Raw genomic sequence first — 27,775 nt, forward strand, 5'->3', positions numbered from 1 at the left:
CAAAAATACTCCTTGCTGAAGATACATGCAACATTTTCCTTAAACTTCCGTGTATGTAGTTTTTCTCTAATGTTTTTGTAGAAATATTTGATGAAGGGAACTATGTAACGATAGTTAAGTGTTTTAACAAAGTTAAAGTACTCACTGATGCACAAAGAGGTTATACATAAGTACTGTGATGGTTAACGGAAGGCACACCCAACAGCAATTCTAAAATGCAGCAGTTAAAGATGTCAGGACAGCACTGTCTTGTGATATACTGGGACAACAAACCTATGTATAATATTACCTGTGTACACATATAGCTTGTATATAACAGGAACTAGGCACTGTGAAAGGTTACCTGTGTACACACATAGCTTGTGTATAACAGGAACTAGGCACTTCAAAAGGTTACCTGTGTACACACATAGCTTGTGCATAACAGGAACTAGGCACTGTGAAAGGTTACCTGTGTACACACATAGCTTGTGTATAACAGGAACTAGGCACTATGAAAGATTACCTGTGTAGACACATAGCTTGTGTATAACAGGAACTAGGCACTGTGAAAGGAACATTATACTACTAGAGCTTCAGGCTACATCCTGTTGTGATTGTGGGTGGCTGTGTCTCTGTGAAATGGGTCCACAATGGATATAACCCAGGAAGGTACCTACAGCAGGATTTGTGTTGCAAAATGTATACTCCACTCTAATTTGACATTGGGGGTTGGAAGTAACAATGTAGTTAATTTCATGAATTAGTTTTGTGTCTTTGGGGGTTGTTGTTGGTGGCATTTTTGTGCCTGTTAGTGCAGAAAAGTAGTACAGCTTCCTCCAATTTCTATGTATTAACATTTCCAAATTAGGGTACATGAAGGGTGTTACACTGTAGATTGCTAGCTAGACAACCAGTCCTTAACACTGTAGATTGCTAACTAGGCAAGCAGTCCTTACTGGCATACCACATGGTGTATTCTTTTTCCATACAGTAACATGCCTGACTGGGAGAAAGGCAAGCAAGAGCAAGTTCTCTCATGTAGTGGTGCTGTAGGCCTTCCATCTCCATGGTTGATAACTGCTCAGGCTGGAAACTGCTGATTGGGCCTATCATAGCTGCAGTTGGCAGGAATTTGGTATACGCATTAATGCTGTTAGGGGCCAGAACTGCAACTACAAGCAGGTCAGATATAGGACCAAGTATATTATCTGTGATGCAGAAAACTGTGCTATCCAGCTTGCACAGGAAGATAGGGCATAGGAGGTGGGCCATTGGTCAAACTACTATTGATGGAGCTGGAGGAATTTCTGGTGTCTCTACAATGGGGATTGAACTCATCACAGTCTTGTGGTGGTATGTTAGATCTCAGAGTCGCATGCCCCAGATTATCCATGATAGATGTCCCAGGTATGTCTTGATCTTCCTCTAACAAGCCAGTAATAGTATTGACTGAGCCCTTCATTAGTGAACATGACAATGACATTGTGTGCTTCCAGACTTTAGATACATAGACACCAAAGATGCAAGCGCATCTGGACAAGGTAGTGTTATATTACCATCTATTGCCACTATTCAACATCCTATTGAATCAGATTAAGTCTGTACTGGAAGTAAAGTAAAGGTGATGAGTTATACTTATAGATGTTTTTTCTACTTTGGAGCTTTCAATGCCTGATGTTGGAAAGAGGTTCATCTTCCAGCTCTGACAAAGATGACAGTGAACAACTAGCATGATCAAAGAGTATACTGTCAGTGCTGGTCTGGACAAAGGGACTGTGCAGACAATGTCCCCTACCCAGAGTGAGAACATAGTCTCTCTGAGCATGTGAACAGTGCCGAAGACACACACACCACACAAAAATGATAAGTTGGTGTGGGCACACACACACACACACACACACACACACACACACACACACACACACACACACACACACACACACACACACACACACATTCAGTGAAGTTACTCCCTGTGGACCATCTATCAATGTCTGCTACAAATGCCATAAAGCAGGGGTGGTGATCATTTCAGTGTGTGTACTGGTGCACATAGATCGCATGGGTATCACTGCCTCAAAGAACTAGCTGTGTTTGTGGGTGCAACCCAGCATATGAACAGGATCTTCATGGAGGGACAGCCTAGCAAGAACTCAGCTTTTGCAGAGATGGTACGGGTACTGCAGGATGTGCAAAATGACATACAGCAGTGCATGTCCCATATGTGTGACATTTTTGACTGAATAGATTGCCTACAGGTGCAAGGCAGGTCTTCCTGTGCTTGCATGATGTGCGCCACGCATGGCTCATAGAGCAAGTACATCTTTGCCAACACAAAAGATAGCTGTAATGACCATGGAAGGCCAAGGTCACTGTCATACAGTGCACCACCTCCACAGCAACATCAAGTGTGGAGGTGCATAAGAGCTGGAGAGAACATCCCTGGGTTTGTGGTGCATGTCCCTGTGACATGTCTGATAATGGACCTTGTTCATAGTCACACAGCACATCAACATCTGGCTAAGGCTTTATTTACTACCTGTGAAACTCCTGGTAGATGCAGCCCCACATGGGCAGTGGTGCACATATGATGACTGCATAGCTATTATGCATGTCTAAACCTGACTGTTAGATCAAGCCACAGTGTATCATTTATTGATGAGGGCACATCCCAGAATACCCACATACGCAGCATCACAGCCATCAATTATGGTGGTCTCCCAAAGCATTCTACAGTAATCCTTTCCATACACACTTCATACACATGCTGGACCTGAAAGGATTAATTTTGTACAACACTCATGCATGTCCCTGTTGATGGCTTTGTACACTAGCACTCCTTCCAACTTGTGCAAATGATGATAACTGTGCCCTACCCTTTATCATTTGTTACTTGGGTTGCCTATGCCTGATGCACAGTCTGGCCAGCCTATGCATGGGTAAGCACAGTCTAGCATTGGGTTAGCATGCATTACTATTACTACAGTGTATATCCTTTCCTATGAGCTGAAGCTATGTGTAAGCTGCTGTCTCTTTGCCAGTGTCATGGCATACTATGGCTACCTCCATTTAGCACATTCATCTCGTGCTGCTTGGTCCTCCACCAGTTCCTCATCTGGCATTCTGGCTATTGTCTGGTTTGCTGGGAGGTTTTCATGCTACGATTGCCCTCCCTGCTGTAACTGGTTTCTAATTATCATGTTGTGTAACACTGAACATGCTGAGAATATCTTAGCACATTTGACAGGTTCATACTGCAGGATACCACCAGTTACATCCAGGCAACAGCCCAAGCATGTGTACTACAATGACTAAATATTTCTGGCAGGACATAGCTGTATCCGTGGTCTGTCAAAATCTAGTGCCATTAACCAGGGCTCCAGGGCATACGTCACATCACCAATAAGATGCCATGGGGAAAGTCACCCTCACAAAATATTGATAAATGTACCATATGTGTGAGTTATGGTAACTGCCTAGATGGTCTGCAGACACATTGTAAATGACACTGTACATTGCAGGCCACATGGCAGTTCATGAAGTGATACCCCTTGTGGTTTACATACTTTCTTCCTAGATCACCAGGTGAGGCCTTTATTTCAATGTGGGTGCAACCTATGTACCCCAGCACCTCAGAAAAATGGGCTACAACATAGAACTTCTGTACAGTGTTAGCTCTCTCTTCTGTGGTATGTGGGAGCCACACATGCTCCCCCTCATGCTGCACCATAGCAATGGAAAACTGATGGAATATGCTCAAGATAGATGTTTGAGATACACTAGCTCTCTTCCCAGTTGGTCACTGAGAGGTCCATATAGATAGTATATGTAAAGTCAAATATATCTTAGTATCCTTTGGGACATGTGAAACATGACTCCCCACTCCTGCAGATAGAGCTTACACATATTTACCAGCTCCTGTATGGTATCTCTGTCTACACAGTGCTAGTCTTGACTATCAGTATCATGAAAGTCTTGAACTGTTAAATGTGGTAGAATGACACAGTCCCTCCTCAGCAGGCAGCATACCACTGTGGCCACCATAGGTGAAAATAGCCTTTTTCATATATTCATTCTCTAGAGTGTGGCAACCTCTTACACACTTCAACTACTCCCCTGCATTTGTACCTGGATTTTGACGCATTCATTAACACTGGTGTTTGCACATCATGTCTCACTTGTCATATGTTTCTGAATCACCCCATCATCTTGTTTTGCCTCATTTGCCTACATGTAGCCTCTCATTTTAATACCATCTCACTATACCATTGTCCCCATTAGTATGGTCTATAATGGAATGCAAAAAGTAAGGACTCTCAGCCATAAATGTACACCACTTGCATCCCCCCACACATGCTCATGCATTATATTTCTGTGCAGCTAAACTTGTCTAAACAAAACTAGTCACTTGAAGTAAACTCTTCATATTATGCCACCTTCTTATTTACAACAGAAGATCACTTCTTACTAATTAATTCAAAACCAAGTTAGTCTGCAAAATATTCCAAATAATTTTTGGAAAAAAAAAACAATTTTCCAAATACTTTTTGTTACATTTCTGATAGATCCTGCATCAACACTAAACTCTATTTCCATTCTCATTTTATTTCTTCATTTTTACTAGGACTCACTATAAAATCTTTCTGTAAAATAGGTTTGAAAACAAGTAGTTCTATCTGTTTTAACTACATGTATTGCATTAATTTCTTTTAATGGATTCCCCTTGTTAAGAAACACCTTAAACAACACATCCATCTGTTCAAAAAAAAAAAAAACTCATCAGTCCTGGTACCCAATCTACTTATTCTAACATTGCTTGATTTTTAATTATGCTAAATTTTCTCTACCTATAATGTCCACTGGTAAAATGCACAAAGTTGTTACTACTGCATGCCTTTCTAAAATGCCTTGTTCCAAACTGTTTGCATTTTCATCATGAGGTGAGGGCAGTAAGTGTATCCACAGAGACCCCTACAACCTGCTGAAAAAAATGTCCATTAAACAAAGAATAATTATTTTCCAAAATAATAGTCTAATAGTGAAAAATCAAATCCAAAATTCTCTTCTTAACCAGCTGTTTCTTTTCAATGTAAGAAATAACATTCACTAGTTCTGTATGTTAATGTAACAGGGCATACAAAGATTTTACATCTAATGTAAAAAAAAAAAAACTTTAAATTCTTATCAGATCTTACCTGTACTAGTTTAACAATAAAATCAAAAATGCCTTCAGTATATGAAAGAATCTTACCAAGAATAAGTTTCAAAAATACTAAACTACCCTCACCAGTCTTAGAAGCTCTAGCACTAATAATAGGTGTAAAAGAGGTGGGGGAGGTCACACATGTCAACAAGCATTTTTGGTGTACAAAACTTTATAGGGAAGACAAGGTTATACACTCTATAAAAATTAGATATTTCTGCATATCTGACTCCATTATACAATAATTCATCTAACAATTAACCAATATATTATATGTTCTATTAATGATGGGTCTATCACCTTTCATAAACAGTGGCCATTATTTAATAACTTTAGCATACTGTTCACATAATGATCTGAATCCAGCAAAACACCAGCACCATCACCAACTTTATGTTATTTCATATACATCCCAGTCTTATTGTGAATCAAACCATTTTTTTTTCTATTCAAGAGTTAAACATAAAGCTATACCATATTTAGGCCTTTTATTGACACTAGATGTCGTATCCAACAGTTGTTTGTCATGGTTTGCATTGTTATCACTAGCCGGTACAAAATCACAGTCATGAAATATTTATTTACATTCTTGTACATTCTCTAATTTGGGTATGTCTGACACTTCCTTAACTAAACAGTCTCTTGTTATTAGTTTCTCTGTGAGCGCCTTAAATTATGATGCCAACAGCACAGTCTTGTACAAGAGCTTTTTTTATTCTTCTCCAGCTCGTGACTGCGTAGGGCTTTGGTGCAATTGCACTTCCAGTTATAACATCTTCTGATTGTTCTGGCTATCTCTCCTGTTCGCTTACATGATCTTTGCATTATTTCTGTTAGACTGCTTGCCATTTCACCAAAACATTTGACATTTTTTTCTAGTTGAAGTAGAGAAGGAGATGCTGACAGCTTTGTTCTAATTCTCCTTACCATCAACAACTGTAAAGGTGAAGTCCTACAAGTTATGGTGGAGTTTCTCCGTATTCAACAAGAATATAACAGCCTTGCTTTGAGCTGACAGCAAACCTTTTCCTTAACTGTGTGAATAACTTTACACTTTTATTTTATGTATATATTTCATATTTGTTCACATGGTAAGTGGTTTGGTCTATTGACCATTTTCAGCCACAACCTGAGCTCAGAAAGCAGAAAATACACCATGGCCTTTCTAAACTACAGTGCTATATATGACTGAATACATAGCAAATTCAGAGCATAATGGTAAGATTCAATTCAGACAGTGTAAGACTAAAAGATTCAGTCAGAGTGCAATATATATATATATATATATATATATATATATATATATATATATATATATACATACAAAATGCAAGCTAAGAAATAAATAAAATACATTGCAATCATACATATAAGACATAAACTCCTATTTACATGTGAAACATATGTGTATAAGATGCCACATTAGGAAGCTGAGAAAAGTTTCTTAAGTGTATTGTATTATTCATGATATAGGAAGGTAAGTTACCTAACCATTGTCATGGTAGCAGCTACAGGGAGATTCAGTGAAGATATGCTCTCAAAGTACATATTTGTAGCTTTTAATGGTTTATAGGTTTTTGATGTCAGTGGTTCCAGGTAGCAGGTCCCAGTCTAGAGAAGGCTTTCTCGAATACTAGAAATTTAAATGGAGGGAGTACTAGAGTGAGAAAGTATTGTGCTGTGCATTTCTGAGTTCATAAGGGTTGTCTTGTAAAGGTAGACTTAACCGTTAAACTAAAGGTGTATTGGTGAAGATGTGATACTTTGAAATTTCAAGTTTTATGAAAAGCTTGAAATTGTTGGCATACAAACTATGGACCATTATCTATAATGAGTGCGTCAGGTATACTACTTTGAGAAGAAAATACCTTCATGAGTTTTAGGACAGTTTATGAAGAGATGTCTTTTAACTGATAACCTTAGACTATACAGAATACTATTCAGTACAAATGAGATGACTGCCCTTTGAAGCAAATCAGGTACATGTTTATTCTAAGGTCTGTGTGGGATTTTGTGACATTTCATTGCATTACTGGAGTTGCTTTTATTGTACACATTACAGATTTGAAAGTTTTTTTACCCTCAATTCAATCTCTCCAGGCATTCCTGGCCAAATATCTTGTCAAATGCTATTTTTTATTTGTATTCTCTCTCTCTCTGTCATGAAACTATGAAACTGGTTTGGCCCCATTGCAGTGTTTGATATGAATATTAGTTTTGATAAGTCATGAATTTTATCATGTTTATGTATAGTAGACTCAAATTAGTACTAGAACATTTAGTATAATATTTTCAATAACTTAAACTTTACTTTATTTTGGATGGGGTGAAAAACATTAAAAATTAACTTATCAGGTCTAGGAAATGAATCAAACATATAAAATGTTACATTTTAATCCATTTTTATGTGTGTTTCAGAGATTTTAAAGTTTGTGTTGCACAAATCCTCTGCAAATGTACAAGTCATTGACTGTGTAACTTTATAGATCGTTGTCTCTGTGACTGTGTGAGTCACTGACTCTGTGAATTTGCTAATTATTTTTCTGTACTGTCTAGAGCATTGCCCCTGAATCTGCACACTGTGAATTATCTTAATCAAACTCAGACCATCTCAATATATTCATTTGCTACAATGACACAATTTTAAACAATAAATTGTATTTTTTTGCTTTTATGTATATAACACAACTTAATCTGATACAATGATTTTACAATGTGACTAGACTGAACCAATAATGAAGCATTTGACACATACAGCAAATTTCTCTGTATGTTTTTTTTTCAGTAATGCTATTATGTTCTGCCCCATATCTAGATTAAATTGATAAATGTACTATTTATACATAATTTTCAATCTACTGATTTTATCCTTGCAAAACTGCAGATTTTCTGAGCCTAGTGAAGGTACTAAATACACAGCCCCAACACATACAGTATAATAACTGTATTCTCAGATGGGTTATTTTCTGCCTTATGTTGTTCTTTGAGGAATTAGTCACATTCAGGTTTGCACAGGTATTGATTTTATCGCATCAGTCATGTGCAAAGTACTTTTTCTCATTTCTTTCTAAGGTTGCATAACATATAAATGATTATTCTTTCCACAATATCTACACTCTCTGTAGAGAGCTGCACTTGGCATTTTATCATGATGATACACACACCTTGAAAAATATAGTACTTCATTATTGCTTTAGATTTACTTATATCATCGCATTGTTAGGAGAAAAATGTACTTAAATCACACTACAGAGAAATTCAATTATGGTTTACATATACAAAAAAGAAAAATTAATGTATGGTAGGTCTCAGCAAAAAAAAAAAAATGTTATTGCATCCAGCAACAATTCATCCCAAAATTTCAGACACTGACCTCTAAGGGCTGTGAACCCCAGTTTTTCATCCACTTTGTATTGTCCACTTTGAATCAGTTAATCAATTAACAAAAGGTTCTACTCTGATTTACTGAATTATTGCTCATCAATACCCAAGTTACTGACTACATGCTCTAATCGCTCCATATAACCAATGAATTTATACAACCCCCCCAAAAAAACCTGCCAAGTGAGAAGCATTTTTATACCCTCAATGTAGGTGTTGCTCACACATCATGAGTCCCTATGTATACTATGAAGGTATTGACACCTGCTCAGAAAAAAAGGGAACTAAATACCTTTATCCCCTTTGAGATGGCATAATATTGGAGATAGCATATTTTTAGGTTTGGGGTAAATCTCCCATATTGAGTACTTTGGGGGGCAGATTATCTCTGCAAAGTTGCTTTGCAGTTACACTGATCTATCTGACTGTGGTAAGCTTGTTAGTCATAAACTGAGGACAACAGGTATAAATTCAGTAAGATGAAGCGGACCCCAATAAAAGCATATAGTTTCTATTCTCTTAAAAAAAGAAAAATAAATTCAGAAATGCCACAAACCAAGAAGGAATTCCCACAATTGAAAAATAAGGTGTTTAAATGTGCTTCAAAAGTGTACATAACTATACAATGTTATGTTTCACCACTGTATTTGTTAATATTGGCTTCTTACAAGCCTAGGGCTAGGTTTCATAAGTAAGTTAAATGGAACTCAACAATGTATTGATTTCCATGGTGACAGTAAATATATATATATATATATATATATATATATATATATATATATACACACACACACACACACACACACACACACATATATATATATATATATATATATATATATATATATATATATATAAAGTGACCAAGATTACAATAAAAACAAACTACATAGAATTTAAAATATTTTCTGTAATATATATTTCATAATAGATAAAGCAGATTATTACAAATGTAGTATAATCTTTGAATAGCAAATTATATTGTTGAAGGCTGCAAAATCGGTAACATTGAAAAGCAAGAAAACAAAAACAATCCTTTGTTTTAGAGGAAAGGAAGAATCAAAAGAATTAGGCACCCTGTTGCTTAAATATAAAGATGAAATAAAGATGATTGGATGTACTGATATTTAAATGAAAAGATGTCAAGGTCACGAATTTTAATAACAGCATAGATACTTACCAGTCTCTATTCTGTCCCACATGATGATGACATAATCATCTCGGTCTGATCTTGAATGCTCATGCCAAAATCCCAGTGCATGAAGGAATTCATGCTCAATTATTGAAATTCGATCACAGTCAGAGCCAACTGAAAGCTCTTGTCTTCCAATATGCAGGTTTCCTACATAGGACCAGCAGCTAATAACAAAAATAATAGATTTCAGTGCTGTAACCTGGAGAGCACTCTTTGCTTACTTTCTGTAAATTTGTATTTAAGACAAATAGATTTATAAAATGTCATATCAAGTTAGGAGTAAAAGCTGTCTGAAATAATATTTTTCTGAGAGCAGCTACACAGAACTCAAACTCAGTTATTAACAACAATAAAGTAAACCTTCAATGCAAACCTAAATTGTCATAAACTTGTAGTATTTAACTCTTCTCTGTAATTAACCTGGAACTATTTCATAAGTTCATAGGGTCATATGTGTTTACCAGGCTAATGACCTCACAGGTCTTTTTAAGCCTAGCCATGTATACCAAATCTCTGACAAGTTCTGATACCCTTGATACGTGTAAGCATGGGCCTGGGAGATGAACCATTTACAGGTTACCTCTGTCCATTACAGACATAGGTGCCAAACCAGGGATGAATTTCCAGTTTCCCATCCAATTGTCCAAGTTGCACTTTAATTGGGTTAGGGAGGAACTCTGCTTCACATGGTTGGGAACCTGTTCCATAGATGGGGTAGTCTCTGGGATACATACCTATCTCTCCAGTAGGTCACATTTATATCACAGACTAGGTTTGAGTCCTTAAAATGGGCAATTCTGGTGCTGTTTGTTTTGTGGATATGCAGGAGGTCCATCAGAGTGGCATCTGACAATGTCCTGTATGCCAGGCATAGATCTCTCCTCAAAAGCCTGTAGGAGACAGAATACAAAGACAGGGAATTGAGGCAGTCTGCATAGGACATAGGTTCATAGGTTCATAGGTTCATACTAGGCTATCTGGCCAAGGGCATTTATAAGTCTAGCCAGAGTGTGTTTGGCTTTCGCCACCCATTTTAAATTAATTTTGCTATGCCTTTTTTTGAGGTTAGTATACTGTGCCTCTGTCTAACAGTGACACAGAAGTGATAGCCGGGATAAACCTACGATCTCCCATCCACTCATCAAGATTCCTCTTGAAGAGAGTCAATGTGGGACTCTGCCTAACCTGGACTGGGATTTTATTCCAGAGTGAAGGGAGCCTCTGGGTTATGAATCTGTCCCTCCAGCATGTCCTATTTATTTCAGTGCTGAGGTTGACATATTACTTACACCCTGTATTCTTTTAGTGAGCAACCCCTGTGGATGTTCCAATTGTTGGATATGCCTGGTTAGGTACATACCAGTGGGGGCATTGTACTCAATGATAGGTCTAATGAATGCTGAATAAAGAGGAACAATGACTTCCTTGGACTTAGATGCCATACCTTTGTTTATAAGTTGTGCAACATAGAATGATTTCCTCATCACTGTAGACATGTGATGATCAAAGGCTAGATTACTATCTATGTGTGTCCCTATGTCTCACTACTGGGTCAACTCTAAGGGATGTGTTGTCAATATGATAGTTACCAGGGATGGATGACTTCACAAAGGATACTATTATACATTTCTTGGCATTTAGTTTTAGTCCATGGCTCTGACACCAGTTGTTTGTCTATGTCAGCCCCTCCTGGAGAACATTTGTGTCAGTGAGAGATTCAATGACAGCTCCTAATTTACAATCATCTGCAAATTTGGTCAGCCAGAGACCACTGACATTGGCCTTGACTTCTGAGAAGTAATTGCCAAAAAGGAGCTGTCCAAGGACTGATCTCTGAAGGACTCCACTTGTGACTGGCCTATTTGTAGAGGTGGCCTCACTCAATTCTAACTTCCTGGGTCCTATCTGTGAGCCAGTTGGCTATCCACCCAGTGACATAAGGGTTTGTACTTAACCTCTTGAGTTGTCACCAATACCCAAATAGGGTATTGCATCAAATGCCTTGGCCAGGTCAAGGTAGGCAGTGTGACTTTGCCCTCATTCATTGCTTTGGTGACCTTCTCAAAGAAGTCCAACAGGTTAAGTAGGCATGTTCTGCCCTTGATGACACCAAACTGGGTTGTGTCCAGTGTCTGGAGGTTTACTACATCTCTACTGAACATTTCCATGATAATTCTTTCCATGGGTTTACTTATAAGACTAGCAAGATTTCCGGGTCTGTAGTTTCTAGGGTCTGTAGATGACCCACCTTTGTGCAGAGGGATGATTGTTGCCTTTCTCCATTCATGAGGTATGAAGCCTGTTTGGAGGCTACAGTTAGAGGCACTGGTAGGTCATGTTTCATGCTATTAAGAAGGCATCCTGGGATATTGTCTGGGCCCATTGTTGCAGTATTCGTGGTCTGGGAGAGAGAATTAAGGACATGTTCCCTAGTGATAGTAGGAGGAGTTATATTTGATGATATTTCCTGAGGGATGGTTGAGGGGAGAGAAAGGTAAAGTTGGAGTTGAATTTATCAGCCACGAGGTTTGCTATATCTTCTGGCTCAGTATAGGTGGCTCCCTTTACAATGATCTCTGCACATAATTGTGTATTACCTTTGAGGATGACATAGCTGAAGAATGCTTTGTGGTTGCCCTTGGCCTGGGTGGCCAAACTTACCTCAAATTTGGCTTTGATAGACTTTATCTGTCCTCTGAATTGTTTGTTTGGTTTGATGAGAGTGCTTTTTTTTTCAAAAAACTTTTTATTTTTGTTTCATAAGAAGTAACAACAGTAGGGTGAATAACCAGTAATGAGTTGTTGATACATAAGGAAATAAATGCTGAACACATAAAATTAACAGAAAACACTGTTGAGACTTATAACCTCATAACCAATTATGTACAATATAAACAAATTATACAAAATATACAAATTTGCTAACCAAGATGCTACCCATAGGAAAACATTAATAAACTCGAGATAGAAAGTAAGATAGGTCCCAAAGCTTAAAGTTAGAGAACTTAGATTAAACATCAGTGAGAATGAGGGCATTAACCCTTTCCCAGACTTTTATACATAGGGCAACTTTTTGGGGGCTTTTCATGATGAGTTTTTGTGCTGCAATGTATGAATGAGCCATTACCTTAAAATTATTCCAACATAATTTAGTACGGTCCATCCAGTTTTTAGAGATATAAAACTTCATGAGTGAGCATAAAAAAAACAGGACGTGTGTGTCAAATTTAGAGAGATCGCATGTAGGGATATGAAGGATGGCTAATTCCTAGGAGAGGGTCGATTTATGGTAGCCCATTTTCTGGGTTTTAGCGAGGTCCAAAGTTTATGTGAGTAATTGCAGGACCATAGTACATGCAGATGAGCAGCAGGGCAAGAGGGGACTTGGATAATATAGAGGGAGTATAATATGCATTATTATTGATCATTAGCTGTGTGTAAAAGAGTTTTTTAAAAGGGGAAAAATCTAGGGTGTTTTTTATGGCGGAGATTTTCTGACTTTTCGACAGTTGAGAGTTGTATTTATCCCAGTAGTTTGAGAAAAGGCATTCTGAATCGTGGATTATGGAAGATATGAGTTTGTATGAATTAGAGAGCATTTTCCTCGGTAAAGTCAGGGTTTGAATTACAATCTCTAGCTTGGTGAGGTCTTGACTTTTGTCTGAAAGTTGGATGAATTTTGATGTAACAAGGTCTTGCATCTGTCGAAGGATAGTTAAATATTTCTTGTTGACTTTAAGGATTTTGTAGAAGTTGGTAAGTGTTTCATTATTGTGTTTGAGTATATCCCAGATAGTGAAGTTTTTAATTAGAGGGAAGTTGGAAAGATTGACTGGTAGGTTGTTGATTTTAATGATGGGATTTAAATGGAGAGGTTGGAGCAAAGGAAGAGCTTTGTCTAGATTGATAAGTTTTAGCATGTTTTGAAAGGATCTAACCTTTTGTTTTATGTTAGCTGATAAGTTAATACTGTCTATGGTATCCAGAGAGAGAAAAGGGAGAGCAGTCGGATTAATTTTAGTGCCTAGGATCTGTTGATACCATAGTTTGGACCAGGTAGGGTAAGAATTATACTCTTTATTAATAATCTTCGAGATGAATAATAGCCTATTGGCAGATATGATTGTATAATACAAATGAAGGTTCGGGAGGCCTAGGCCTCCTTTGGATTTGGGAAGAGTTAATTTGAGATATGAAATTCTCACTGATTTAGGATACCATATAAATTTGGCTAGTTCTTTACTGATCCTACACAGAAAGGATTTAGACACTATCTGATCTGTGGAATTAAATTGATAGAGGAGTCTGGGGAGAATGTTCATTTTAATTATTGCTGATTTAGATAGAAGAGAGAGCTTCCCATCTGTGAAGATCAAGAGATATTTTGGACCAAGTTCTGAGCAAGTTATTTTGGAACATAGACAACTGGTTGTGCTCAAAGTGGATCCCTAAGTACTTAATATCAAATATTGTCTTAAAGGGAGAAGAGGAGTTATTTTTTTTTTATTTATTTATGGAGGGTTTTATGGGGAAGATATTGTGACTTCTTTTACCTAAGTCTAAGGTCTTTTTGAAGACACACATTACTTACTAAAACAATCTTATTTAGGTCAGTATTAAGAAGTTGAAAATAGATGATTAGATTGTCTGCGAAGGCTGAGAAAAGTATTTTGGTATTCAGTATTTTGGGAATTGTATGAAATGTATTTTGGCTTATGTAAAGGAATAATGGTTCTATGAATATGTTGAAGAGGAAGGGGGATAGAGGGCACCCCTGTCTAGTACCATTGGTTATCTTTAAGGGTTTGGAGATATTTTTGTTAATCCGTAGATAGGTAGAAGAATTTTTATATAAAACATTAATCATATCTATAAAGGGGGGGGGGTATGTTAAAGTGGGACATAGTTTGGAAAAGAAACTCCCAATTTACCCTATCAAAGGCTTTGGCCGCATCTAGTGTTAAGGCATAAATCAGGTTTTTGTCTTTTTTAGACAAATACATTAAGGAGTCTAACGTCAGGGTGTTATCCCACGTATGTCTATGCGACATAAATCCCGCTTGTTCCATGGAGATTATAGAGGATAAAACTTTTTTTAGTCTGCTAGCTAGTAGCGAAGCTAGAATCTTAATGTCAATGTTTATCAGTGAGATGGGGCGATAGTTATGAGGGTCTGTTTTGTCTTTATTATTTTTCAGAATTAGAATAGTTTTCGAGGTGTTCCAATGTAAGTCGGATATGCCATAATTTATTATATAGTTAAATATCTTTAGTAAAATAGGGGAGATTACTGAGATGAAAGTTTTGAAGAATTCGGCTGTGAAGCCATCTGGTCCAGGGGACTTACTTACTTTAAGATTTGAAATGATTGATTTAATTTCTTGGAGGTTTAAGGGAGCTGAGAGCATGTCGCATTGAAATTTATTTAAGGAAGAAAATTTAATAGAATTCAGAAAACTATACATGTGTTGGTTAATGACAGGATCTATATTTTTTTTGGAATATATATCTGAGTACAGGAGCAAGAATAGCTGTGTAATTTTCTGGTCTGAATTATAGATCTTGTTTTGGAAATGTATAAGCGAGATTCTAGGAGGATCTTGGCTGTTACGAATTATTTCTGCTAATAACTTGGACGGGACCTGTGCCCATTCTGAATAGGACACAATCAGTTTTTGCTCAAATAGAGTTAGATTTTGTTGATGTAGATGTAGCAATTGATTTTGGGAATCGATTATTTCTTTGTCTCTACTAGGGTCCGGGCTAAGTCTTTGTTGTTTTTCTAATTCAAAAATCTTACTTGTGAGATTAGTTTCCTTGCTCTTATAGATTTTTTTGAGGTAAGAAGCTTTATTAATTATAATACCTCTGATGCAAGCTTTACATGCTGCCCATTGTATATCCATAGGGATACTGGTGTTGTCAAGCTTGGAGCTAAGGTTAAGTAATGATTCTTTGATTTCTTGAATAATATCTTTATTGCGAAGCAGATTATTATTAAGTGTCCAGTTGTTATAGCTGAGTGGAGAAGCTACCCTTGGGGCAGGATTAATATTGAGAGAGATTTTTGAGTGATCCGATAGGAATCTGGGTTCTAGAGAGAAGTTGATTTTAAAGTGAGATAGGGATTCAGAGATTAGGAAAATGTCTAGTCTTGACCAGGTATTGTAGCATTTCGAGTAGTATGTGAATAATTCATCTTTAGCTAGATGGTCCTTGTAAGAGATGGGATCGATAAGGTTAAGATCATACATTAATTCTTCTATGGCCAAAGATGATTGAAGGTTATAGAAGGGAGATTTACTGGTTTGATCTGAATTAGAGTCTATTACAGCATTCCAATCTCCACCAGCAACTATATAGTGGTCCTTGAACATTGAAAGAATGTTGTGTATTTCTATAATAAAGGTATGTTGTTGGGAACATGGGCCATAAACGTTGAAGAATAGGACTGGTTTGTTAAAGTTGGATAAACGTGAGGTAAACAGGCACCATCTGCCATTTTCATCATGCCTCTCCTCAATAATACTACCTTGAAAATTATTTTTGATAATAATAGCCACCCCTTTGGAATTCGAGCTATTCCCCACAGAGATGATGGCTTTTATCCACTTTTTTCCCCTTCTTTGACCCAATCCTTTTTGTGTGTGTGTGTTTCCTGGAGATAGCATATATTAGCCTGAGACTTAAATAACAGATGAAAAAGGAGCGATTTTTTTGGTTTATTATGAAGCCCTCTAACATTCCATGAATCAATATGTAATGTCATAGGCTACTAGAAAAAATTGCATTGATAATTTGAGGGTTGTTGATTAATAGGGTTAAGGGACTAAATAATTTTAGAGACCATACTGGGAAAAAATCATGTGTAGCATGGGGGCTTGTATAGTATGTAAAGACAGTAGATAAGGTAGCATAGCATTCCTTCAAGACTCCCCCGGTGCCTACCCACCCCCCTTCACTAGCAGAAGGAATACATAAGCAGTATTGAGAGGACCATTTAGTTTTGGTTAGCAAAACAAGTCTTATAAAGAAAACTAATTTCCATAATCAGGTCATACTAGGACCCTAAGCATAAGCTTCCATGAGCTCTAAACTAGGTCCAGTAATAGCCAAATGGAGAATTATAGATACAGAGAAGCAAGAGTATAGGAGGGATATAGGAGACTTTGATTTAGCAGGAACAGTATATGTTTAATAAAATAGTTGCAACTAGGAAAGAGTCAAAATGCAATAGTAGAGAAATAGGATAGGATAAAAAATGTAGGAAAAGAGAAGAGATAGGGCAAAGTTGTTATCATAGCCAGGATTTAGGTATGTGCTGTCACACTTAACTAATGTGAGCATTATGCTCAATTGTATAGAGGATTGAGAGAATGCCGACCAAAAGTTGAGATATATTTATATAGTCTGGCTGGCATCATTATACATATATAAAATCAGTGGAACTGGGGAGACAGCATCACAAGCAGTGCATGACAATCATGCATGCAATATTAGCTGACAGAATAGTTATATTTTTAATATAAGAGGAGAGTATCACCTGAACTAGTAAGAAAAAGAGAAATACTGACAGGATATAATACATAGTTTTAGGTCGTAAATTGAGAAGCACTGGATTGTGAAATAACTTGTGCTAGTGTTTATTAGAAGTACACATCTTAGCCAAAGTATAGCACATCACATTTACTGCGATGATTATGATTGCTCACGCTATTTAGAGACTACCTATGAGTGAGCGTTAAGCTCTGAAAAATTAAGCTAATCTACAGAGCTAGTAACATTGCATGAGATCTTACTATGAAGTGCAATGTAATTGAATATAACAGGTGAATCCCAAAGTGTCCAGTAGGCATGGCAGAGGATTGACATAACACTTTCACAGCGGTTTGTAAATTCGATCATGTGCTAGACAAAACTGCGCAGCTGACTATCTCCTGTAATTAAGATCGGTGTCCAAATGTAAGTAGATACATATACAGGACAAATTAATCACATTATATGAAGCCATCGAGACAAACTGCACCATGAGCGTCACAGGAAGTGCATCACTTTAAAAGCTCGTCGAAAGTCTTCCAGTCTGAGCAATCTGCAGGCTACCACAGCTGAGACCAATAAGGTTCCTATTCAGAATTGGTATTCAAGGGTACCATAACGGAAGGTCAGTTTTAAAGACAAAAGTATCTGATACCAATTATTATAGTCAAAAACAGACACGCAAGTAAATTTGGAAAGGCATGTATGCCTAATGAGACCAGGCGGATGTAGAATGCTGTAATTTTACATCGTTAATTCTGGCTAAGGAATAGAGAGAAGTACTCACAGGTACCACAAATTAAAGAGCAGGATGGGAGTTGAAGGCTTTGATAAAAGCCTCTTTTGCTTCCGATGGAGTGATGGCTGTGTATTTTTTTTCTTTGTAGGAAAATTGCAGGGTATTTGGGTAGCGCATCTGGAACTTCACACTTCTCCTGATCAGATCAGCGCAGTAGGGGGCTAGCTTTTGTCTATTTACTTTTATTTGATGAGGCAGATCGAGGGTAAATGTGAGCTTGTGGCTGTTCCATGTAAAATTTCTTTGTTTTTTGGCTGACATCAAGATATTTTGCGCATCTTGGAAATTTAATATTTTGGTGTATATTTGACATGGAGTTGCTGAATCCTGGCGGTAATGGGAAGCTCTGTGCGCTCTCTCTAATACTAGGTTCTCAGAGGTACTTTCCAATCCCAGCAAAGCAAGGAATATCTGCCTGCATGTTATCAATAAGTTCTGGTTCTCAGAGGACTCTGGTAAGCCTTTAATTATTATATTATTGCGGCGACTTCTAGCCTCCAGATCCGTTATCTTAGACTGTAGCTCAGAAAGCAGGGTTGCTTTATCTCTCATATCATCCGATATGGATTGTATTAGTAGATCATTGGTTTGCGCTTTGTGTTCAAGAGTGTCTGCTCTTTGTAATAACTGGTTTATGGACTTTCCAAAATCAGTAAGTTGTTCGGAGAAACCCTGTATGGCAGTATGGATGGGCTGTAGCGCTGATTTGAGTTCATCAAGATGGAAGTTGGCATCAGTTTTTCCTTTTGGATTTGATTTATTGTTGTCAGCTGGTAGTCTAGTAGTTCTTTGCCTTTTGGAAGCTGTATCTTTTTCCGGAGATAAGATTGAGGAGATTTTTGCTTTTGTAGATTGGGTTTCCATATTTTCTGCGCTGTCCGACATGGTTAATAGGTAGCGTTTGTTGTAATGCAGTAAGTTGTCCCAAGGGCCTCTCGAATGCACATGGCAGGGATCCCAGAAGCTAAGTTGGATATAAATTGCTTGTATAAGTTTTAGATAAGCAGTATTCTTCCGATTTCTTTATAGGAGAGTTACGTTAATTAGTCCAAGACTGCGACTGCCGATAGATAGCTTTACAATGCACTTTAAGGCTGAGAAAGTTATAAGTTACAGTAGGAGCTCCATGGATAGGATGCACACTAGCCGACCACCATTTTGGAATGATTGAGAGTGCTTTTATTCTGCTGGGTGATGCACCTCCTAATTTTGCCATGATTTACTTCCTCCTGTTTTGCAGCTGATTGGTTTTGTGATTCCACCAAGGTAGCTTACTTTTTGAGTTAGTTCTGTACTTCTTCCTGGTGGGTACAGCTGCCTCTATGCAGCTATTAACATGCTTGTACAGGGTTTCTGTGAACAGTTCTGCATAGGCAGACGTATTCTCAGGGTTTATGGGGACCTGAAATTTTCCCAGGTTCTCATTTAATAGCAGGAGGTTAGCCTTAGAATAGTTTCTGAATGTTCCAGCTAAATTTAGCTGGGGATCTAGGTTTAGTTTTTACTTCATAGGAGACCATTTTGTGGTCTGACCTTACCAGAAAAGGCATTACAGTAGGGGGTGTGCAGCAGTCTCCCATATTAGTGAGGACCAGATGCAGTATGGTTGCACCCCTGGTTGGTGTGTCGATTATCTGGTCCAGTGAGTTTCTGTTTACAAAATCCAGGAATCTTTGTGCCTGTACATTTGGTGTCGTAGTGTAGATTTTCCTCCTTATGTTCATTACTTTATTGGTGCACCCATTCTCAGTCCTTATGAAGTTATATCCATCATCATGCATGCTGTTGTTTGATTATTAACATATCGTATAAATGATATCTGTCCTAGATGGTCACTGAATGTCAACATTATGTAGTGTACATATTTAGTTCTGGTCCATTCCAAAAACCTGATGGTTAAACTTCAGTCTGTCAGCAAATAAACTGTTTAGCACAATAATATCAGCAGTTTACATGCTAACCAACATTTCTCCACCTTGGACTAATGCATTTTTATCTTGTTTTGGAGGCTGTACCCTTCAATACCCATCAATGGGGGACAGCCTCCCAAACCCCTTCCACTCTGGATTATATCATTGAATTCTCACCATGTCCTTAGCAAAAGGGCACCTCAGAGAAGAAATGACACTGGTGGCCGACAGAAGTGTTCCTCCTTTACATGGCCAATCATCAATCATCAATGCTTCCATTCATACTTACACAAAACTCTTCAATCTCTCAGCACTAAATCCTCCACAGTCTTATTTATTTATGTGTAGCTTGTCTGTGAAATTATGCTTCTGAATTAGTATCTGATACAGCTCTTTGCCTATCTAACTAGTTGTCAGCTGAGCACACCTGAATCACCAATGGTAAATTTTAGTATTTTTGAGTCCCTCTTTAATAATTGGCTGTGTCAATGAGTACAGGGTATCATTTATTATATAAAGATGCTCAAATAATTTATGAGGCATGTACTGGCTGCTTATTGTTGCTTCATCTGCATTTAATTTTGGACTGCCTAGTATCTGTAGCATACTGGAACACATGCTATATAATCTGGAAATTTGACTGAGGCCAATGGCACTAATTCTCTCCAAAATAATCACACTTAAGTTATATCCCAATTTATTGCAACTAAAGTTTCTCAGTGTTTTAATTTTGGTGATAACATTGACAATTTATATTACATGCACAGCCTTTTCTCTCAAACCATCTTTTTGCATTCAATCATTACTTCAATACGCTATGGCTTCATTATACTTCTGTTACTTCTAAAAACAAACATTTTTTTATGTTCTTTTTATATCAACTACAGTGCTGGGATAATTTCTTATTACAATAGTATCATGCTTTGATAATAAATGCAAAATTGCATTATAGTGTTTTAGAACTGATTGAATGCCAAGTTGGCTTTCTGAGCAATCTTCCATACTTAAAATGTCTAGAGTATCAGGTGTTTCAGGTGATTTTGAATGCGCATGACTTTTTTTCTTTTTAAGTGGTTTAATGGACAAATTCAGGCCAATAAAGTCATATATCCCATGTGCCTCTAATACAAGAGGTTTGAGGAATCACACAGTGGAAATTCTAACTTGGCTAGAATTTTCTTTTAGGTTTTACTGACTGGTTTCCTGGTTTGACTAGAAGCACTTCCATTAAAGAGCCAATGAGGATATGCCGGAGGCACTTCCACAATATGCCCAGGTGTAGACAAGGACCGTAAATGGAAGCTTACAGCATATAGTGGGCAAGCTGTAAGCAAGATGTTTTAACATCGAGGTAATGATGGCCTCCTTGAAATGTGGATTATGTACTTGCAGCCAGGCAGCCAATAAACCTCAGGATATTAAGTGGTTAGGTAGTAATGCAGTAAACCTCCAGCTCCCATGATGAACCAGTAGAGTCACATAGGCTGCCTCTCCTCACTGAATCACCACCCTGCACATAAATTCTCATGCATAACCACATATGGGAGAATTTTGGTGGCCCTGACATGCAAGGAGGTAACACACAAGGAAGATACTGAACCGAGGAGCAAAGAAACCTTACAGAGTTTCACACTGCTGTGGAACAGAAGCCAAGACTCACCAGCCAATAACAAAGCTATAGGGGAAAAAGACCAGAAAAGTCTGTGGACTACAGTTTTTATGCTATAAAACTATATTACAGTTTTTAATATATTAATATATTCTATGTTATAATATATATTTAGTATATTATAGTTTTTATATATTATAGCTTTTTTATAGTTTGGACTATAGTTTTTAAACTAGGAACTACGTCTGTTAACAAATCACTAGTTAGTCAAATCAGGATGGTCTGGATTTTGATAAACATTCAGCTCTTGCTAAGGAAATACTTTTGGAACACTCTTTCAATAAATGTCTAGTTGATTACATTTTTGCTGAAGGCATCGTAAGTACATTTTCTGGATTTAACACATCATCATTTTTAACAAGTGTTTTGGTTTCTTTTTTGGTAACTTTCTATACTCTCTCCAAACAGCTGACCTGGGTTACTGTCACTGCTTCATTATCACACCCTTTTTTTGATTCTCTGTTGAAACTTGCTATATTCACACACTGTCCTTTTTCTTGTTTTCTTGTTTGAAAAAAGGGAACTTTTGTCTAAATTGGTTTTGTTTCAGTGTCTCTTGAACTATGTCATATTTGGAGGCATTGCTAAGGAATTAGATGTATGGATTCTAATTTCTACTCTATGAACAATCCATGCCTTACCTTACAAAAGATTTACACATTGGAAATAGGTATTCCTATGTTCCATGAAATCTAAGTTTGTGTCTTCATAAAAGTCATTGCTCATAGTCTATGATTTCATCAGGATCTGTTTATAGAATGAGCAATCCTCTCAATTTGACCATTTGACTGTGGTTGGTTAGAACTAGAGGTCAAATGTTGCAATCCTTATTGCTGCTAACCATTATTGGATAAGCATCCAGAATTCTAAATCTTTAAAACTTGGCTTTTAAAGTATCTATCATACCTCTCTAATATTTGTGACTTTCATGATGTAAGGGGACTTCAAGTAATAACCTACATGGATCAGATGCATATAACCTCACTAATCTTGAATTACTGTTGTGATAAACATTACACACTGTATAACATTTGACTTGTAGCTCTGTTTATAATGATGTTTTTGGCCAATGTAATATGTCACAAGCTGTTTGTTTTAATTGCAGAATTCCTAAGTGTATCTTATGTATTATTCCAATATTTTTCTTAGCTGATTAGGAACTACTAATTCATCTGCTTTGAACCTCATATTATATGCAACTAATTTCTTGTCCAGATAAAAATCACAGCTGCATTCCCTTTCACACAGCAGATTTTTACACAGGCTACCATCTCATTGCCTCTTCCTAAAGCACTGTGTTGTTAGATCATTTCCATGGTCAGACTGAAACTCTTTGTTCCCTTTAGTTACTCATAACTGTTGTATTATCCAGTTATCTCCCAACTCTATTGTATTATCCAGTTATCTCCCAACTCTCACAAGTAAGTTTTGTTACTGTTCTTGTAAATACAAATTACTCGACAGAGCTCTCATAACCTTTCCTCACTTACACTCTGCAGTTAATGTATACTTCTGCAATCTCAACATAATTATTTTTAGATTTATCATGTCTTCCAAAGTGATTTCTTAAATACATTCAATAACAGGTTATTGTCTGTTTCTACCCACACGTTTACCCATGAATAGAGCAAAGTGGAGACCAACTAGCACGACCAAAAGCATAAATTCAAAAAGCTTTAATGAATAAAAATCATACTGGCATAAAACAAACAGGATAAAATGGGATAAGCAGTTTCACATTGATACACAATGTTTCTTCAGATCCATACATTGAGAAAAACACTTCATCATTCAAACTGTAACACTACCAGTTGCAAACTGCCAAATACTCCACACCTTCATTAGGCACCAAGTGAGTGCCTCGAGTGTTCATCCAATGGGAGAAGTTAAAATATGACAGTCCTTGCACTTATTCCTATAAAACAAATGCGTATACAAAAAGCATAGATATAATAAACTCATAGTCAATAGCTTCAGCACATAGGAACAACACCCCTAGACATATAACCTATCTGACCAATAGATAATCACATGTTTTAGCCAATAATTATAGCTCATCAAGTCCTCGCTACAATTAATACATCTCGGATTGGATATTGAGTGTAAACATACCCAAAAATGAAACATTTAGCCATAAGGGCTTATTTGGTTGCAACATGGCAATCCAATTATTTGTGGTCAATTCCATTTTTTTGCCACTTCCAGTGCAGGTGAAACAATTTTGGAGGATACAAGAGGATTGTTCATGCAGCAGAGGGAGAAAAAGAAAGAAAGTATCAATGGAGGGAGATTCACCAAACAGAAGGAAAAGACAGTCATATTGACCGAGTGGATTCATTGGTGGTCAAGTTATCCAATTTTCCTTTGGGAGAAGCTCATTTATCAGTTATGAATAAAGGGCTGTCCTTTATTCCAGCCATGTATTCTAGATTTAGTGAAGTTATTCTGAATATTAAACTGTCTGGGGGAAATGTTATGCTGAAGAGCTTGTTTTGTAACAATATGGATACTGAAAGGAACATTTTTAGGAAGCCCAGCACTTACATATCCCACTACAATTCAGTAGTAGAGACTTTTCACAAAAAAGGAGTGATCACAGAAGATAGAAAGTCTCACTGATAATTGAAATAATGCATACATATTATTAACAGAGTAGAAAAATAAATATGAATTAATTTTATAAGTAAATATGAAAAGTAAGCTGCAGGTGAGAACAGAGGGTTGAAGCAGAAGTGATGTAGGTGAGGAGGGAGTTAGATGGTGTTTCCAGTGGAAAAGCACTTTCAGTCAGATTTTTGACTGAGAAGTTTTTTGAGTTGTGCTCTATAAGTTGGGAATATGAAACTTCCTTTAAGTGAGAGGAAGGGATCACCCGAGTTTGGGTGCAAGAACAGAGAAGTTGTGGTCGGTAGAGTACAGTTTGGTTTGGGGGGGTTTGGAGTGAAGGAATGATTTGGGAGGGTTGTGAATGTTGTAGGGTGTGGTTTTATTATGGTGTTTGGCAGCAAGAACCAGGAAGATGCCTAGTTAAAGTAATTTGAAAAGAAGAAACCCTACGAGTAGCTCAATTCTGCAGGAGCCTGGGCACAATTTGGCTTTGGAAAGAGATGTACAGTGGAAGGACGATACTTAGTCACGCTGCATAAGATGCAGGGGGAGTTTATTTCAGAGGTTTGGGAGGTGCTAGGTTATAAATCTTATCCTCCACCATGTTTGATTTATCTGTTGGCTAACATTTAGGTCTCTGGGCGTCACATTATTGTAGATACAGGACTTGTTTTGAAACAGGAAGTCCAGCACAACTGATCTCTAATACTGTTGTAAACATAAACACACTGGAACACAGATATGATGTAATACCTTTTATTGGTCCAACACATGTTTTGCAATTACTTGTACTTTCAAGGCATGAGCCCTTGATCAGGATTTATTAAGTTACTTATGTTAGGTACAGAGCTTAAATATACACTAGTGCCTAGAAAGGAAAGTCCATCATTATTTGCTATTGTTGGCTAAGTAAAGAAACTTGAAGAATGCTATTGTGGGAAAAAATGCACACCTTCGATGTCTCAGTTGACTGTACCTCTGAGACAGACACTGTGTGTGTGTGTGTGTGTGTGTGTGTGTGTGTGTGTGTGTGTGTGTGTGTGTGTGTGGGTGTGTGGGTGTGTGGGTGTGTGGGTGTGTGTGTGTGTGTGTGTGTGTGTGTGTGTGTGTGTGTGTGTGTGTGTGTGTGTGTGTGTGTGTCTGTGTCTGCATGTATATGTGCATGAGTGTGTGCAGTGTTAAAGTGATCTTCCCTCCAAAGTCTATAAGAAGAAAGGGATAGAGCTTTCATCTTCTCTTGGTAGCTCAAGGACTTTAGTCCTGCAATCATTTTGGTAAAGAACCTTTGGGCATTTCTAATTGTTTCATATGTTTAGTGAGATACATCCCAAATGGGAAGTTGTACTTGATAACTGTTGCTGTATTTAAACATTCTGTAGTGTGTAAGAACTTGAGTAAGTTTGTTTTTATGTGATAGATCAGGTACATTTAGATTTAAAAAGGGAGACCAGTCTCTTGGAAAAGAAAGAATATGAATGGCAGGTGAAGTGTAGTGCTTAGTACACACTAGGGTTTAATTATTCAGCTTTAAAGTGTTTTTAATCTGAAAAGGAAGTAAATTTTATAATTTTGCAATCCTGTATTTTCCAAAAACTTGTTTAACTGTAACATATTTCTCTTTTTGGTTCATTGACCCTGCTCTAACCATGACCCTCCCCCTGCCCCTAAACCTATGCACCTTGCCTTAAAAAAAAAAAGGGCTATTTCTATTGTCTTTAATATGAATGGTTGACATGTTTTGCTCAATGTTCAATGTTTAGTGTTCTGAACATTTAACATTAACCATTCATGATTTGTTCACACATGACAGAAACAATCCCCTGGTTTCTCCATAGCTTGCACAGTGGCAGGAGCTCAAGCAGGCAATATGTCTGCCGTGTGATCCAGGAACAGCCTACAGGGACATGCACAAGAGCTCCTGCACTAATCCTACATGGACTAAGCCCTTGTATACAAATCACCCCATTTGCAGGAGAAACCCATGCAAATGAGATGATTTTGCAATCCAGGAAACTTGCAGCCGTCCGTGCAGGACTAGTGCTACCTGCAGAAATGTACTCGGTTAGCAAACGAGTACATTTCTGCAAAATCCAAAACGGAGCTGTGACAGCTCCAAACAAAGGCTGCATGTCATGTAGTAAGCATGCCATTGGCTAAGTATATGGCCATTGACATTGCAAACAGTAAAAAAAAATACAAAAATCAACTTTTATTTTTTTTTAGCCGATCTTGGCTGTTTAAGCGTAGGGCAGCAGCGTGCAAATGGGATGGGGGGGGGAATAACAAAATGAACCTAAATTAATCATTCCAACAAAAATCAGTATTCTGCCATGCAAGTCAATGGCAGGCAGAAGACAACATGGCCAGTGAGTAGTGGTTGCTAAGGGGGGAGGCTCAGTGTGAGATATGTAACTATGCATTAGCTGGCAATCCTATGCAAATGAGGGGAAGAATAGTGAATCCCAGTTTTCCCCAGCATGTGAATCAGGTCCCAACAGTGTAAGAGTAGGAATAGCTTGGTGCAAGCCTAGGAGTTAGGTGACATCATGGGGGGTGTGTGTCAGGCATACTTAAGCAGATTGGACCCCTGTGGCTCGGGTTTGCTCCTAGCTTAGTACAGCTAAGCTGGAGGGGTGTCTAAACCTGCCTAGCACTCTTTACAATGCCTAAGCAGGTGTGTGCACTGTGCACCAGGTTTTGAAGGCAGAAAACAAAAGTTAAACCAGAAAACATCAGCATTGTGCACATTTGTGCACTCTGTTTGCGCGGTGTGCCCTCGGGCTCAAACAGGAAGGCAATGGGAAGGGAAAACAGCAGTAGGACGGTAACCAACTAGCATAGCTGCCAGGTGAAATGCATCAGAATCTGCCAATTACACAGGCAGCTGACCAGCCCAGCCAAGCCCAGAACACTATTATAAACTATGCAAACACCTTCCCCTCTGGTCTTTCCCACACTCCACACCACTGGTGTAAACAAGCGGGGAACTTTTAACACTCACAACAGCAAAATGATAGGGGCTGCAATAGCTATCATACAACAACTTGCGGAATAGGCTGAGGACAGTGAGGATGTGAATGCTGTCAACCAACCCACAGTGAGGAGACGAAGAAGAGTATACAGACCCAGGGTAACCTACCAGGGGCTACATGAGCTGGAGATAGTGGAACGCTATAGGGTGGACAGGGACCTCCTACAGCAAATTGTTGAGCTGTGCAGGCCATGCCTCACACACAGAACTAACCCTACACACAGAACTAACAGAGGGGAACCCATCCCAGTGAGTACCAAGGTATGTGTAGGCTTACAAATACTAGATACAGATACCTTCCAAAGGCCAACTGGGGATATGATGGGGATCTCACAGGCATCAGCATCCAGGGTACTCCACAAGTTCCTGGATGCCATGTCAGCACATGTTGGTGAGCACGTATACTTCCCCAACACCTGTGAGGCGTTGGCCAGCAATATGCAACTGTTCCACCAAATAGCA

At 37.9% G+C, this 27,775-nt stretch overlaps 1 protein-coding gene across 1 annotated transcript in view; it reads right to left on the reverse strand.

The window, feature by feature from the left end:
• Positions 1–27,775, reverse strand: part of LOC122797076 (meprin A subunit beta-like) — an 896,893-nt gene that overhangs the window by 836,072 nt on the left and 33,046 nt on the right. The window contains exon 2 of the mRNA XM_044065851.1: positions 9,747–9,925. Within this exon, the coding sequence (XP_043921786.1) occupies positions 9,747–9,925 (179 nt within the window). The remainder of the gene's footprint in view (positions 1–9,746; positions 9,926–27,775) is intronic.

This window comes from Protopterus annectens, chromosome 3.part0, assembly GCF_019279795.1.
Source record: "Protopterus annectens isolate FY-2018-M chromosome 3.part0, PAN1.0, whole genome shotgun sequence".
Classification (NCBI taxonomy): domain Eukaryota; kingdom Metazoa; phylum Chordata; order Ceratodontiformes; family Protopteridae; genus Protopterus; species Protopterus annectens.